This window comes from Dryobates pubescens, chromosome 6, assembly GCF_014839835.1.
Source record: "Dryobates pubescens isolate bDryPub1 chromosome 6, bDryPub1.pri, whole genome shotgun sequence".
In the NCBI taxonomy this organism is placed as follows: domain Eukaryota; kingdom Metazoa; phylum Chordata; class Aves; order Piciformes; family Picidae; genus Dryobates; species Dryobates pubescens.
The window spans coordinates 8789212-8806469 of record NC_071617.1 but is presented as its reverse complement, the minus strand read 5'-3'; the positions used below and the strand labels follow the sequence as shown (position 1 = coordinate 8806469).

At 43.3% G+C, this 17258-nt stretch overlaps 1 protein-coding gene and 1 long non-coding RNA gene across 3 annotated transcripts in view; both read right to left on the bottom strand.

Annotated features, from left to right (window-relative positions):
- The window catches only part of ANKRD6 (ankyrin repeat domain 6), a 45241-nt gene extending 28642 nt beyond the window's left edge, over positions 1–16599 (bottom strand). The window contains exons 1-2 of one of the 2 annotated variants that reach the window (XM_054162581.1): positions 16435–16599; positions 3845–3943 (exon numbers count right to left, since the gene is read on the bottom strand). In XM_054162581.1, the coding sequence (XP_054018556.1) occupies positions 3845–3943; positions 16435–16554 (219 nt within the window). In that variant the 5' untranslated portion in view covers positions 16555–16599. Of the gene's footprint in view, positions 1–1155; positions 1481–3844; positions 3944–16434 lie in introns of those variants that run through there. The other variant, XM_054162580.1, reaches the window with a different exon arrangement.
- Positions 16599–17258, bottom strand: part of LOC128897299 (uncharacterized) — a 61712-nt gene continuing 61052 nt past the window's right edge. Inside the window, exon 3 of the long non-coding RNA XR_008462306.1 lies at positions 16599–16667. This is a non-coding gene — a long non-coding RNA (uncharacterized LOC128897299). The remainder of the gene's footprint in view (positions 16668–17258) is intronic.

Here is a 17258-nt window from a genome sequence, read left to right as displayed (position 1 = left end):
CTAATATGAAGCAGTTGATGGGACCACTGGGACCAGACACCTAGGCCCCACATAGGCATCCATTTTACATCTGAAGTTCACCTCAAGGGAAAGGAAACAACACAATTTACAAAGGGGTTTCAGGTAGGTATTAGTACTTCTGCCAGCTCTCCTGGGTTACTGGAGTCTCTGTCATAGACTCTGCTGCTCCAGTGTAATGAGATTTGGTTTACACTAGTTGTAATACATTGCTACCCTTTCTCTGATTTAAAACAATACTGTGACCACTGTATTTTGATTTCCTACTCTCCAAAGCATCCACCAGTTGCACAAACTCCTTTAAAGCCTCTTTCCAATGTCACACTTTGCCTCCTCACTGTCTTTCCCTGTTTGCAGAACTCACCAAACTGTCTTGCTACAGGACAACTGCACCAAAGTAACCAGCAAAATATATATCCCTTCAAACCCTGATACAAAGTGCTGGACAGAACTTGTAGTTGTACTACGAGAGGAAACCTCTAAATTCACAGTAGAAAGTTCAAAATACTTCAAAGATAAACTATAACCATGGGCTAAACACTTGCAGGAGCATATGAGCATAGGGGGATATCTTGAAGCAGCTGTACACAAAAGAAACTGAATGTCCTCCAGTGTTACTGTGCTGCTCTCCTCCTCTTTTCTAAAGAAGGGCACAAATCAAGATACAGAGCAAGAACAACTTCACTGTGAACAACAAATGATGATGCATGACCAGCAGCAGTGATCAAGGCATGAAGAAAATAAATCATGAATGATTCATGATCAGATCTTAAATGAGACTGAAATGGGAATACAGGAATAAGCCACACTGCATATTGACATTGAGCTAGAAATTATTATGGGGCCTGGGTTATTGTTCTATCTGAAATTAATTTTCTGCTTCTTAAAATGGAGCTTCCAGAAAGGAAGTCTTGGAGACTTGGCTCTTTGTTTTGAATCAACTTGTTTTCCCAGTTAGACTTTCAGAGCACACATACAAGCAGGAAACTTGATGCAGAGCACCCAGCGCAACGCCCACCAAGCAGTCATGCACCACAGAAGAGCTCAGTCACACCGGACTGTTAGGTCAAGGTTTTGCAGCATGCAGCTGTGGGAGACATCAAGCTCAAGGCAGGGTTGATGCACAAGATTTCTAACCTCCTTCTCTTTTTCTGATCTTCTAGGTTCCTTCCTAGCCTTTCTCTTCTGGTTTCTCTTATCTTTTTCGTCCTTGATTTCCTTCACCGGGATAACCTTCTCCTTGACTAGTTCTGAGGTGTGAGCTGTGTGGATACTCATTGACCACTCAGAGATGGCATTGGGATCCCAGTAAGAGTTCTCAGTATTGGCAGGGAGAAGGAAAGAGTTAGCTCCCGGGGTGGCGTACTCTACAGAGCTGGACTCCATCGGTTGAAATTCATAATAATCCCACTCCAGGCCACTGGAGGTCATTCTTCAACTAGTTCTTACTGTGTTTTAAAGAATGCATCTGTGGAACATGAAGTGAGTGTTTTAATCTCTTCACAACATTTAGCAGCTTTTAAGTCTCTACTTAGCATGTGGCAGATGAAATGCCAGTTCTGCATTCATTCGTTAGCTCAAGAACTTATTAGCTAATGAGTTTTATTTGGAGTTGATAAATAAAATGTGTTTAGGTTTCTCTTGTTATTTAGACGAATAATAATGATATATAGTCATCTTTTCAGAGCCTGGAGACAAAAAAAATCAACTAAGTAATTTACTTTTCCATTTAATATGATATTCTCCCACTCTCACAAACAATTTACTCTCCAAACCTAAATCTATTCCTGAAAGCCAGCAATAAAACACACAGATGTAAATCAACACTTGCAACTAAGATGCCTTCACTGCCAAATGAGCACAGAGTGGAAGTGACCAAAGGCATAATCCATAGACTGCAACTAAGAGGATATGAACAAATTGTGGGGCATAAATAAAATGTAAACATGAATTACACAAGGAGAAACCATAAACAGAGAAACTTCTTTGAAGACCTATGTAAAAGGAAAACAGAAATATTTGAGTTAATACCTTTTACAAGCAAAAATCTTCACCTGGAATTTTAGCATTCCTCCTCCTCTGAGACAAATCCAAACATACCCTCTGAGACTCTCAATTCCTGAGGCTCTCCTCAACCCCAACCAGTACTAAATACAGAGCTAAAATCAAAATACATTTTAAAGAAACAGTATCTGTGAACCAAGCATGCATCTATTCTGTTCAGATTAGTCACCATGTTTAGAATCCAGTTGCTGTGAACAAAGCCCCTGATAAGCTTGCAAGGCAAGTGAAATTGGCTTTCTATGAGCTGAATGTTTCTACAATGCAAGAATCTTTGCTGAACTGAAATGATATTGAAGACTGACTTACTGACTTCCCATTATGGCTTCCATGTTTACATACAAACAGCCTAGATTTTAGTCCTAAAGGATTTTAAGAACCCCCAGGTTTACTCAAAAACCACTTTTCAGAGAAACCCAATGTGACCAAATCAGCAGAAGCTCTTGCATTCCTAGAGCAGGAACCTGCTTTTCCCAGGAAAACGGACTGTACCCATAACGTACCTGCAATTTAGTCTTAAATACCTGGTGAGTCATTTTTGCTGGGAGATGTCAAAAAACATATTCAGGATGCAGCTGAATAAGGTGGTACTCCCTGTGACACCTGCAAATCTGCTCCACTTCACAGATGGGCTTAGGGAAAGAATCAAGAGTGCAGAAAGCAAAGCTTCTTCCTAGCAAGAGGTTCCCAGTAGGAAGCTGGCTGCAGCAGTGCTCCAGTCCCGAGCTTGTCAGACAGACTGCTCGTGTCTCACAGGGAAGCAGCTACTCATGCAGAGAAGGAAACCAGTTTTCAATTTCTATAGATATTTAAGACTCTCTAGATGCAAACAAATGCCTAAGAGGATTTTCAGAAGGCACCTACACATTCCTAGTGTCCTTTTAACAGTCATACAGGTGCCTCTATTAACCACTTTTGGACCTCTAGGTCCTTTGAAGAATTTTCACCTTACTTGTTACAGGGGGAACAAAAGCAAACCTTCCTCGAACTTGTTCCAGCACGCTATCAGAAGTTAGCAATGAGTCTGAAGAAGCTGTGGTTATTCAATTGCTATTGCAGATTTCACCCTACACCTTTGTTCACCAGAGTGAGGTAACCCAGACCATATTGCCTGTCACTCCAATATGCCTTCAGCCTGGTCCAACGTTAGAACTATTCTTATGGAGAAATGAGAAATTCCAATAACTACGTATTTTACCAAATGAAAACCAGCTACCACTTGCTAAATTCAGACCTGGTTTTGTTGTGCTGATGTTTCACCATGTGACAGCCTCAGAGATTCAACCACTCCACATCAAGTGCAGCTGCCAGCAGGAATATTTCCCTGTAATGCTGCATGGTGCCCCAGGCAGATGCTCCATACTCTATACACATTGCAGCACATCTACACGAACAGCAAACATCAGAGTGGATTGTGTCCCCTACCTGATGTTCTCCAGGGGGTTCCCACAGAGTACAGCAAACTCTTATGTCATGTCTACACCAAGCGGCAGGCAACAACTCTCACTGCTCCTCTCACTCGCCTGGTGCAACCAGAGCTCTTTATAAAGCTCTGCAGCTTCAGCAAGAGGACCAAGCTATTTGTTAAAAACCACCACGTTTTACATTGTCTCCTATGCAGTTTTGCATCTCCAAATTGGAAAAAAAGAGAGACAGATTTTATTTTAATTTACTCCTACTTCAAAGAAGTGAAGGTCTCCTGTTACTTGCAAATTACCTTTTCCCCTCCCCCCCTCAAGAAAGAAGGTTGGTTGTATCTACTTACATCATCCTGAATATCCAGGTCACAACCTGCCTTCAGCAAAACCTGGACAACGTGGAGATGACCCTTGTGGGCAGCAAGATGCAGGGGGGTCCTCCCATGCTACAAATGAGAATAGAAACACCTTAGGATTAATTATATGCATAGTAGTTAACCAGAATTTCATCTGTTTTCCCTCATCCTTCTATCCATACCTTACTCTGTGACACGTGCAATAGCAGCAACTGGCACCTATTAGTGTAAAAAAAGCTCTGCCTTAGTTCTGTGCATGCTTAAACCTCCTCCTCCCCCTTCTGCAGCATTTCAGTTTATCCCAATGACAGTCTAGAAAAGGAGACTCGACAACACCATAGATAGCTGAGAGGTACTCCCTTACAAATTCAGATCCAGCTTTATGTCCATGCTTAAAGAGAATTCAATGACCCTTTTGTTCCCATCCCTCTGGAGCACAGAACTGACAATGACTTTCAGCTTCACAGAGTTGCAATAGTGAGCTAATACACACATCAACCGTGGGTAGGTACCATCTTTGCAATAGAAGAACTACTGGGCTGTTGTGCATGACAAATGCTCCCCTTAAAAGGAATGCAAGGTCTGTAATCACTCCAAGTGACTTAATGTGCACAACAACTAACCTCATTTTGCCAAAGATCTGTCAAGATTTTTCAGACTATATTTATTTTTAAACACTACCAGGCTCTAATGCTCATGAAAGGAAGAGTATAAAACAGTCATTAGACATCCAATCTATGTGTAATCAAGGATGGTTCCCTAATAAAAAGAAGGACAGAAAAGTTGTAATTAGTGAGGTGGATACATAATGTATGGTTTAGGAGGGGAAAAAGTAAACAAACTGCAATGTTACTGTAAAATCAATTTAAAAAAGAACCAGAAAACCAGCATCTCCCCATCAAAAGGGTTCCAAACATCTACATGAAATGACAAGAGGAAAACAACAGTGACTTGTAGCTGAGCCACACACAGCATCCTTTGACAGAACTTAAAAGGAAAGATTTAAGGAAGAGGGGAATAGGCTGCTTCTCCTAAAAGAGACAAAAGAATCAATGGGAAAAGGGGGACAGAAAGGGAAGAGATTGTAAGAGGTTGCCTGGACGATAGAGGAGAGCTACAATATCACATTCCCTAAATATTTAACCCATACAACCTAAAAAAGACAACTTGTAAAGGAGAATCAAGAACTAACTCTTGCTCTAGGGGGTGTGTGTGGCTCTGTCAGGGGGTGTGTGTGTATATATATATATAAAATCTCAGAGCATCAACAGGACAAGTACCTGAAACACCTTAAGAACTGTTAAACAACAACACTCTGAAACTGTTAATTGCACATTTTATTTCACCACAATTAAGAAAACAGGACTCCAGATGCTGTTAAAATCACAGTCTCTTCACAAAGAATCCTGTTTTCTTCACTAGGTGTTTAAGGAGACAAAAAAGAGTTCTCTTACTCTTTACCTGTATCTACTGGATATCTATTTCTTCATTACTGCTGCTCTTATCTGTTTTTCTACTCAATGATTTACCTTGAATCATAGAATCACCTGGCTGAAAAAGACCTGAAGGTCATTCAGTCCAACCACAACCTAACATCTCCCTGTACACAACTGTTAGATCCTATCTCTAAGCACCTCACTCAATTGTCTTTTAAACACCTCCAGGGATGGTGACTCCACCACTTTCCTGGGCAGCCTGTTCAAGTGTCTGATGACCCTTTCTGTGAAGAAAATTTTCCCAATATCTAGCCTCAACCTCCCCAGGAGCAACTTGAGGCCATTTCATTTGTTACCAAGTACTGGCCCTAATCTATCTCTTCCAGAAGGAGCAAACACTCAGAACCATAGAATGCGCTGGCTGGAAGGGACCTCTAGAGGTCATCTAGTCCAACCCCCCTGCAGGAAACAGGGCCATCCCCAACTAGATCAGCTGTCTCAGAACCCCATCAAGCCTGACCTTGAATGTCTCCAGAGATGGTGTCTCCATCACCTCCCTAGAGAACCTCTTCCAGCGTTCTTCTACCCTCACAGTAAAAAGCTGCTTTCTTCCTGACATACCTTAAGAGCTGTCGGGCTAGTATGGGCCTGAAGTAACCAGAAGGCAATCATCAGCTCTCTGTGGTTGTAAGCAACTTCTCTAGTGGAAAAGCTACCTCAAGAGAGTAAGTAAGTAAGTAAATAAATAAATACCCAACAAGCTCAAGACAGGACTGTTTCCACACAACAAATCCCATACCTGCATAGGAAATTTCGCCTCTTTGGAACAAGAACTGCTTGAGAGCAGCCCTGAAGAAAAGAACTTGGGGGTACTAGTGGATGAAAAGCTCAACATGAGCCACCAGTGTGCACTTGCAGCTCAGAAAGCCAATCACATCCTGGGCTGCATCAAGAGAAGCATAGCCAGCAGGTTGAGGGAGGTGACTCTCCTCCTCTGCTCTGCTCTTGTTGAAACCCACCTGGAGTACTGTGTCCAGTTCTGGAGCCCCTCTTACGAGAAAGATCTGGATGTGCTGGAGCGTGTCCTGAGAAGGGCCACGAGGATGATCAGAGGGCTGGAGCTCCTCTGCTATGAGGAGAGACTGAAGGAGCTGGGGCTGTTCAGTCTGGAGAAGAGAAGGCTATGAGGAGACCTAATTGTGGCCTTCCAGTATCTGAAGGGGGCCTACAAGAAAGCTGGGGAGGGACTTTTTAGGGTGTCAGGTAGTGATAGGACTAAGGGGAATGGAACAAAAATAGAAATGGGTAGATTCAGATTGGATGTTAGAAAGTTCTTCCCCATGAGGGTGGTGAGAAACTGGAACAGGCTGCCCAGGGAGGTGGTGGAAGCCTCATTCCTGGAGGTTTTTAAGGCCAGGCTGGATGTGGCTCTGGGCAACCTGATGTAGTGTGAAGTGTCCCAGCCCATGGCAGGGGGGTTGAAACTAGATGATCCTTGAGGTCCCTTCAAACCCTAACAATTCTATGATTGTATGAAAAAGAAAATCTGTTGTGTGGCTGAAATCCACAGAACAGCTGGGGACAAAACATCTGTCTCATTACTGACTAGTTGTGCTGCACTTCAAAATGTTTAAACACTGATTAACTTTCTCAAGCCATTCATCTTGAAAGGGCAGATATAAGGAAAAATCCTCCCCTACTCTTACACTTGGGTTTCTGAAAACAGCTCATTCCTATATTGGGATGCTTTCATTCCTGCCCTGATGAAGGTATGGGAAGGGCTCACTTTCAGCTGCCCTGGGGAGCCATCCAGCCTAGACACTTCTTTCTCTTGGTGGCCACATGTCCCTAAACAACTGCCCCTACAGCAAAGAGCACTGAGCTACACTGAACATGCTTCCTTATTATCAGCATGGCAGAGAGCCAGGCTGATGATGCTGTTTCAGGTAACTCAACAGCAGGAGGCATAAAAGTCTCCAGGCAGGAAAAGGAAAAGGAAAAGGAAAAGGAAAAGGAAAAGGAAAAGGAAAAGGAAAAGGAAAAGGAAAAGAGAGAAAGAAAAAGAGAAAAAGAAAAAAAAAGAAAAAAGAAAAAGAATAAGAGAAAAAAGAAAAAGAAAGAAAAAAGAAAAAGAGAAAAAAGAAAAAGAGAAAAAAGAAAAAGAAAAAAGAAAAAGAGAAAAAAGAAAAAGAGAAGGAAAAGAAAAAGAGAAAAAAGAAAAAGAGAAAAAAGAGAAAAAAGAGAAAAAGAGAAAAAGAGAAAAAAGAAAGAGAAAAAAGAAAAAGAGAAGAGAAAAAAGAAAAAGAGAAGAGAAAAAAGAAAAAGAGAAGAGAAAAAAGAAAAAGAGAAGAGAAAAAAGAAAAAGAGAAGAGAAAAAACAAAAAGAGAAGAGAAAAAAGAAAAAGAGAAAAAAGAAAAAGAAAAGGGAAAAAGGAAAAGGGAAAGAGAGAAAAAGAAAGAGAAAGAAAGAAAGAGAAAGAAAGAAAGACAAAGAAAAAGATAAAGAAAAAATAAAAAAGAAAAAGGGAAAAAAAGAAAGGAAAAGTAAAAGAAAAAGGAAGAAGAAAAAGAATCCAAACTGATAAATTATACCTGGCTATGAACAATGTTTGGATCATGAATATGTGCTCCAGCATGTTCAGGTTTATGGGTTCTTTCTACATTACTTAATGGCAATCTGTAAATCACCCAATCCAGCCACCTCACTTCCCGGCAGGTTACTGAAATGTCATGAAAACAATTTATTGCAATCTGTGCACAGAGCAGAAAAAAATCCCAAACTCAATTTGAAGCCAGCTTGCGGACTTTAAAAGGAAAACAGCATCAACTACTTGGATATATCCCAGCAGGGAAACTTTCTGACAAGATAACCCTATCTAGCCACTGAAAAAATGCTGAGCTGCAGCCAAAGGTGCTGTGTTAAAAGTAAACTATTAAAGCAGAGTGTGAGTTTACTACAATACAAGGGATGTGTTTTCCTTACCCAACACACCCTCCTAGGCAATGGCCACACAGAGTGTGCCCAGAGGCAGGGATATAAGCACCAGAAAAGGTTTCAAAACCACAGAAGACCCAGATGGTGTGACCTTCACCTGTCCAGTGTCCTAAGGCACATGAAAATAACACTGCCCCAGGGAACGGGCTTAGCCAGAGGAGGCTGGCTGAGAGAGCAGCAAGTTCTCCTATCACTGACACAAACTCATCCCCTGTTCGCAGTAGCTGGGGAGCCTCTCAGTGCCCATGGCCAGCCAATGGAGAAGAGCACTCAAGGGGAGGGGGCACTTACTCGAAGGGGCACTGTGGGGCCAGGGAGAGCTGTAAGCAAGGGTCACCTGGCTGCTCCTGTCACTCAGAGAACACAGATTCACATGCAGGCTGGATGTGGCTCTGAGCAACCTGATCTAGTGTGAAGCATCCCTGCACATGGCAGGGGGGTTGGAACTAGATGATCCTTGAGGTCCCTTCCAACCCTAACAATTCTATGGTTCTACGTTTAACTGTGCATTTCTCTCCTAGCATCATCCCCAAGCATTCAAAAAGTTCATCCAGGTCCTCAAAACCTGGGGGTTTGCTCAAAATAAAAAATCCTAAATAACTAAAACTGGTGTTATTGAAATGGAAGACTAGAGGATTCTTTTTATTTCAGAAGCTTTGTGTGTTTCAAGATTTTTCTGTCCAAAATCTTAGGCTCAGAGACATCCCATCAATTGGATACCCACAGAGGGAGACCTTCAGAGACCAGAGCTACTGCATGCATGCAGTTCTTGAGTTCTTCCCACTACAAAGGGACACTAAAAATGAAAACCAAGATGGGAAAGTGGGAAGGAGGATCGGCTCCAGTACATTAAACTGATTAGAGGCTAGGGCTTCTGTAAGCCTGAAGTGATCATCTTAAGATTAATTACAATGCTGCAAGAACTGGCAATGCCAGATTTTCTTTTTCTCCCCAGTAACGTCAAAATGAGAGCAGAGATGGGCGATACAGCTGGACAGTGTTCCAGCGTGGGAACACAAGCCCTGGAAAAACACTCCCACCCAGCTCCCCACACAAGTATGTCCGTGCATATGCATGCACACACCAATCCAGAACAGACTGGGAGGGGGAGACGAGGCAATTTGCATTCCCCTCATGCTGTGATGACAAACTTGGAGCACAGCAAGCTTTGGGGAAACATACAATGGGTTCATGCCACAGCAGGAAGCCCCAGGAGCAACACTCCGAGCTGCTCTTGCCTCCACGTCTGTAAGTCAAACCCAACAGCCCATAAAAGTTTTTCTCTCATCACAATGCATCCTACCTAAAAATACCTAGTTGAAGAGGGATGAAGGCAGACAGATAAATTTCCCTCTGCATGTCTCCTCCATAAAGACGTTTCACAGTCACCATTGCAGCACCAAAAAGGAGCCTTATCTGAATACACACACACACACAGAGTTCTAGTGAGGAAATATACAGAAACAAGAGTGTCTCCTAAATGCTCATTGCAAGGAGACAACACTAAGCCCAGGGACTGCTTGACATGCAGATTGCTGACTTAAAAGCTTATGAGTGTTTCCAAATATGAACTGTAATGGCTTGGGGATTATTAAAGACATAGAAATGAGAGACTACTACAGTTAGGGATTAATGAACCAATAAAACAATCATTCATTAAAAAACCAAAAAAGGCTATTTGTTGTTCCATTCAAATGTAAATGATTGCTTCAGCAGTCAACAAATCATACAAACCCTCCCCCATCGTGGGTTTATTGACAAAATAAATGGGACCTACTGCACTGAGGCTGCAACTTCCAACACCCCTGAGGCATTGTTGCAGCTATGGGGCATATCAGGTTGCAGCCAAGTAAGGTAAACAGCCACACGGATTTCAGCAGCAAAATGCAAAAGCAGAGATTTTTGTTGCATCTGGAACTCCACCTTCCAAGACATGGACAGGGAGCCCTGAAGACACATAGTTCCAAAGCAGAATTCTTCAGGAGCAGGTGCCAGTGTGTGCACCCTGCAACCAAACCCATGCCTTAGCACTACGAGCTGCACGACCTTTCCTTGTGTTTATGTATTCGTAAATATTTTCACACAAGCACCTTCACTTCCCCACCTCACCCTGCTCTTGTGCTGGGCAAGGACTGTCAATTTATTCACTCACTCTGCGCTTCCACAAACCCATGCCCACTGAACGTTTTATTAGAAAGCCTGAAAACAAACCCCGAGCCTTGTCACATCGTTCACACTGATGATCTGTTCGACTGTTCTCCATGAATAACCTGCTCACTCAAGTCAGCATAAAGTTTCTGACTGACCTCAATTGCCATTCAGCAAGTCCTTCAATGTTTGCTAGCCCTCTTTATTTTTCTTTATTGTTTAAACCTGACACGAAGCTTCAAACTGGGGGAGCACAAAAAATGTGACAGCACCATTTGTTTGTTTGTTTGTTTCTGTCTTAACCTAAAAAGCAAGAATAAAGAAATTGGTTTAACAAATCTGAACATGCTCTGAGATTGGAATCCTGATGACAAGGCTACAAGTATTCCAGCACTACAAAAGTGTTGCCATATGGCTGGTTCACAACACAACTAGTCAAAAAATCAAATCAAACAGAATTACTGAAAACAGAAGCACTACCTTCTGCATTTCTGTGCTTTTCACCAAACTGTCATCCTTTCTCTGCAGAATTCAATTTTATGGCTCTGGTTTTATTGTTATGCTCTGCAGAAGAGCTATATTCTGCTACTCTTTGGAAAAATATCCATAAAGCCCATGGTGCTACACAAATTGGTGTTAAAACTGCCTGTGCTACCTTTATGACTTCCTCTGGCAATCTTTTCCACATTCAAGAGAGAAGTGGCCCACTCCCTCTGTGTGTGACTGTTAATGCACAGCTTTTTCTGGCTCCATTAATTCTAGCTATAGAATGCCATGTCCTATAATGCACGCCCCAGTGAAACCAACACCCAGTAATGCTTCATTTTGGTGAGCTGTAGTGCAGAGGTTCAGACCTGGAAATGTCATCCACTTAATGTGGAACAAGCCCACATTAAGTGCTGTTGTTTCCCCAGAAATGCCTTGTTTCAGCCAGAGAGCCTTGGGATACACCTGAAACTGATGCCTAGGAGGTAAAATCATGCTTCTCTCCATCCTCCATGCACTGTTCTGGGGGAAACATTGAGTGAAGGGCCGATCTGGTCTGAGATGTCACTACAAACACTCCACTTGTGCCACTCTGAGAGGTCCAGAGCTCTCTGCCTAACTTATCTCAATTCACAAAAGCCAAAGAAAAATAACCCAGGAAGAAGAAAAACACCCTGGGAGGACAGCAAGGCAGAGCAGCTGGGTGAAAGCAGCACTGCTTTGATGTCAAAGACATAGCTGTCAGTCACTAGCTTCACTGAAAGAAAGCTCTACAACAAAAGGACTGAAAGAAGGCTCCAGCTTTCTTCCTTGGAAGACGTGATGATACCAGGCTCAGTTCTGAATTTTCCAGCTTTTGGAACACATTCAACCAAAATACTTTATAAGGGCACTTGCTTGTTGGAACAGCCAATTTGTACTTTTTGCCCTTTTCATAAAGAAAACAGCCATAAATTTCATGCCTGTGAAGAACACCAACAAAAAGGCATGAAAATGGAAATTACTTCTTTGTCTTACCAAGCAGAGCAGCAACAGAGAAGTTGAGAAGGTGCCCTTGGAGAAAAGCAGAGCCATGAAGCCTCTGCTGAGCACCAGACCATCCCCTCACTACAACCCCATGTCTACATTTAATCTGTATGTGGTGCTAAACTACAGCAGTTGCTCTATCACCCAGTGACCCCTCCCCAGCTGAGAAGACCCATGGGATGAAATTAGAATGGATTTAATGAAACAGCTGAAGTAATAGCAATGCCAGTACAAATGACAGTACAAAAGTTATGTTCGGCCCAGCAAAGGCACAGTGGTCATAACAAATGGAAAAGCAGTCCTTGGGAGGAGCCCCAAGCAAGAAACCAATCAAGAGACCTTCCCCATCCTCAGCAAATTTGCCCCTTCCTGAAGAACACGACATTCATGGTTTGGGATACACTTGGGAGCCAGCTTGGGTCAGCTGTCCTGGCTGACTCCAAACTGCTAATGGCCTGCCTACAATTTTGTCCCAGGGAATGCCCGGAGAAGAGGAGGCTCAGGGGAGACCATACTGCTGTCTACAACTACCCGAAGGGAGGTTGTAGCCACGTGGGGGTTGGTCTCTTCTCCCATGTAACCAGCACCAGAACAAGAGGACACAGTCTCAAGCTGTGCAGGGGGAAGTTTAGGCTTGATCTTAGAAAGAAGTTCTTCACAGAAAGAGACACTGCCCATTGGAATGGGCTGCCCAGGGAGGTGGTGGGGTTGAAGTCCCTGGAGGTGTTTAAGAAAAGACTGGATGAGGCACTTAGTGCCATGGTCTAGTTGATTAGTAAGGGTTGGGTGATCAGTTGGACTTGATGATCTTGGAGGTCTCTTCCAACCTGGCTGATTCTGTGATTTGTGACATGGTTGTTTCAACGAACATGGGACAACCTGACATGGTTGGTAGCAGAGATCTCAGCACCAGGATGAGCACTTGATGCATGTGCAATGGAGTGCTGTCTCCCACTAGGAGCTCCCTAATGTCAGATAATCAGCAGTGGTGTGACCTAGTGGCCACAAGCTCTTTAAATATTTTAAAAGGCCCCAGATTTGGAATGAGCCTCAGTATCCCTCACTGGAGTCAGGGGAGGTGCACACTTCAGTACTGACTTCACTTGCACAGATGCCATTCTCAGGGTAAGTGCACTCCTCAAGAAATGCTGAGGTGAGCACCTGGACACACACAATCTCCATTGAATTTTGTTTCTTTCATGCTCCTCTTCTTCTGCAATCATCTACTTAGAGGTGACAAAAATGAAACACTATTCTGCAACTGAATTACTGTTTACTGAAGCAGCAATTAACCACATCATTTGACCTTCCAGATACATGATGAAAATAGAACTGAATGAGCTTGCCAGCTATACAGCATTGGTTCACTGTTCTTAAGCTATGCTCAATGAATAAAGAACTCTCTAGCATTTAGCTCTAGGTCCTCTGCCCTGGTGAGGCTGCAATATTGTGTCCAGTTCTGGGCCACTCAGTTCAAGAAGGTCCTCAGGGAACTGCTTAAAAGAGTCCAGTGCAGAGCCACAAAAATGATGAAGGGAGTGGAGTATCTTCCTTATGAGGGGAGACTGAGGGAGCTGAGGCTCTTTAGCTTGGAGGAGACTAAGCTATGACCTCATTCACGTTTATAAGTACATAAAGGGTGAGTGCCAAGAAGATGGGATCCAGGCTCTTCTCAGTGATGCCCAGCGACAGCAATGGGTGGAAGTTGAGGCACAGGAAGCTCCATGTGATGAACATGAGGAAACTTTCTTTGGCTGACAAGTGCAACCACCTCCCTTTTTATTTATTTTGAAGCAAATCTTTAGAATTTAAAATTCCTTTGATAGAACAAATATGAATAGAAGACAGAGAGATAAAAGAGAACAATGATGTGCACAGGAATTAGTTTATTTTTATACTTCATTTTGCAGCAAGTTTTATCATGGGGAAGGGAAAGTGCTCTTGATTTCAATTCTCCTGAAATCTTGGTTAATAGTTCTCTGCCACAACAATTTCCATCTTAAAATTAACAACTTCCATCCTGAAAGTAGCTCTTACTTTCCCCCTGTTCTCCTCACTGAAAGACTGCACAAAAACCTGGCTCGCTGATAGCTAAAAAATTTCTCTCAAATTTCCAGATTGAATACACTTGAGGCTAATTTATACATGACTGCTCCTGCGACAACCTTGTCCTTGGCTTTAAATGGCTCTTTCTCCTTCCAGCCTTTCTGTGTCACCAGATTAGCAACCCAGGCTCTTCCACGGCATGTTTATACAGCCTTTCATAGGCAAATATGCACATGCTCTCCCTGGGCAGCTAGCTGGCTGGGTGAGAGCCAGATGCAAACTGGATGCAGTATAGATCCGTATAGGACATTACAGAGCCTGAACTGATGGGCTTTGAAGAGGGCAGCAGCTTGCTCTCATGCCTCTTGCTTCACATTGAGCTCACCTCTATCTGCCTCACAGCATGGAAGGAATAAGGTTGTGTGTGCCTCCAAAATACCCAACACATACAGCCTTGGCTGATCCACTGAGAGCCTCTGCAATCCTCTGTGCACTCCTCCACAGTCTTGCTCATCTGACTTCATCTTTTCTGAGCCAAGCTTGTCACTGGGATACCCAAGTACCTCATCTGTGCTGTTTGCTGATGTGGCAGGATGCACTCAGAATGATAAAAGGGACAGCTTTTGTCATTTTCCCTCCACAGGTTCCATGGGGATGACCCACAACCTCTAGGAAAGAATAGCTAGAATCCCATAGTACCAGGTCAGCTCCAGGGATGGCCTCATCTCACCACCAAGTATGTCTTTTCCAGCAGAAAGACCAGCACTCTGCATCTGGGTGCAGTTTGGCTGCCAAATAAGCTTTGCTTTCATTTTCCATGCAAGGACTGAACAACAAAGCAAGCACAAGAAGCAGGAAGCCACCTACGTGGTACTGGAAAGAAAAACTTTCAGCTCTAGCAAATCTGCATTTTATCAAATTAACCTGACTTGGTGCTTGAAAGCCAGGACACCATTTCCTTATTATTGTAATTAACAGTAGGGATTAATAACTGCATAATAAACAAACATAACAAAGTGTCCATTTTGCAATTGAATTGAATTGTGGCAATTAATTCCATGAAACAGTTAAATCAGTGGCATGATTACTCTGGCAACTGTTATGAAAGGCACCACATTTTATGTTCTAACAGTGTGGGAGCTGAATTTGAAACTACATTTAACACACAAATTCATACAAAGCATACCATGCTTTCAATCATTTGTGTGGTTTCAGGCACAAACCCCCCCCAAGCAGTCTCAAATCTCCTGATCTTATAACAACAAATAATCCAAGGTTTCATTCAGACATCTGCAAGTCAGTATTCCCAGATGTGACTACCTTTAGCAGCTGTTCATCAGCTACAGAGCTGCTTGGAAAACAGAGCCAAACAGGTATCCTCCTGAGACCAGTCATGTATATTACGTCTGTACTTTGTATCTATCCACAAGAGGCCACTTAGGTTTGGCAAACAAAACTTATAAACACAGGTTGTCCTTGGGATCACTCCAGCTTTCAAAATAAATACTATCTACAACTCAAACACTGCAAAGGGATTGAAAACAACTGCCCCTGACAGATAAGAAGAGGAAAAGACAGATTACTTATCAAATGTACTCACCTTTGCTTTCTCTCTGTAAATATTAGCTCTGACATATATAGTGTTCCAAACCAATATGGAAATACAAATACAACTAGATATGGTGGAGAAGAGTAATTCATCCAAATAGGACGTCACAGGTTTTATGTCACAGCTCTTACCTAATTCTTTTTAAGGGTTTCTGCTGATCAAACCTTCTCTGCCAATTCCAGCTCATCTTTTATATGCAAGTATTATTTATGACATGTTGAGAGCCAGGAGAAGGTATCAGTTTAAACTCTCTTAATATCTAAGCAGAAATCCTTCAGTGCTGACATTATCTTCAAGGTACAGGGAACACAGTTTGCAACCCCCACGTCTGGAACTGACTGGGGACTGCACAGCACAAATGAATGAAGATATGGAGTATAAGCGAGACAGCTGTACCAAGGGACTTCAGTGACAAGAAACACTTTCTGTGTACCTTTAACCCTACTGCAACAGGTGGCTCTCCCCCATCCCCTCCCCCAGAAAGATGGGTGCTCTGAACCGCCTTCCCTCGGCAGTGCTGAATCGTTCCATTCATTGGCTCACAGCCCTCAGAAGTCAATGGACACTTTGAGAACTGTCACTGCCCCCACGCAGGCACACTGCACTTCTGAAGGCACGGCGTTCACCGCAGCTGCCTCCGCTGGGAGGTGCAGGAATAAGAGACATGCACTATACTGTCAATTCACACGAGCTTCTAAGTACAAACTTGAAGGGAATCTAACCACTAAGCTCAGTGATATTCAGATCGGTAAAGCTGCAACGCCAATTTCACAGGCAGTGCCCTAGGAGTTCTGTTAGCTCCCAGGGGTTTCACGCAGCGTTTTTCTCGCGTTACCTTGGTAACCGCTACCTTGGCACCCCTGTTGATAAGCTGCACCACATTCTCCACTTGGCCTTTGTAAGCGGCTACGAGCAGGCGTTCTGAAAGCACGGCGACCACATCCTGCTGGCTCATGAATTAGGAAAGAAAGGTTTTCACGTTTCTTCAGTCCAAAAACACATGCAGGCAGGCGAGGAAGGACCCCAGCTCCCTGGACAGTGACGTTATTGCTATGCCATCCTCTGGACCTGTGGATCAGAAAACAACGCTGCCGTCAGCAAGGTTTCAGAGACCGAAGCACTGCAGCAGCTCCTCCCCAAGTGTTCGTCTTCACATCTCTCTGGGAGGTGGTCACAAAAAACCCTTGGAGCCTCCTGAAGACATTGCACTTCTGTTGCAATGCAGAGGGATGTAGACAGTAGCACAGTTTCAATGTATTCTCATTCCCTTAGTTTGGGACAAAAATCCTTAAACTTCTGAGAGCTTAACTCTCTTTTGGACTAATCTGTGTGGCCCCCTTTCATTCTCTCCTCCTCCCAGGCTTCCTAAACTTCAGTTAGCAAAGGAGGGGTTAACCACCTCCACTGCTAACAGTAGCTCAGCCTGTGTTGGCCAATAGAACAATAGGTTGTAGTTAGTGGCTGCTGATATAAACATACAAACATCTGCCCTAGAAGGACTGAGTTCAGTCAGCAGTTAAAGGCAGCTGACTGCTCCCTCACAGGTATAGTCCTGTGAATGCTTCACAGCCTCCCCTGAATCATCCCAAGGACACCTTTGGAGTGGATCACAACCTGAAACAGGGAAACACTCATCTCTGCTGTCAGCAAGAAATGATG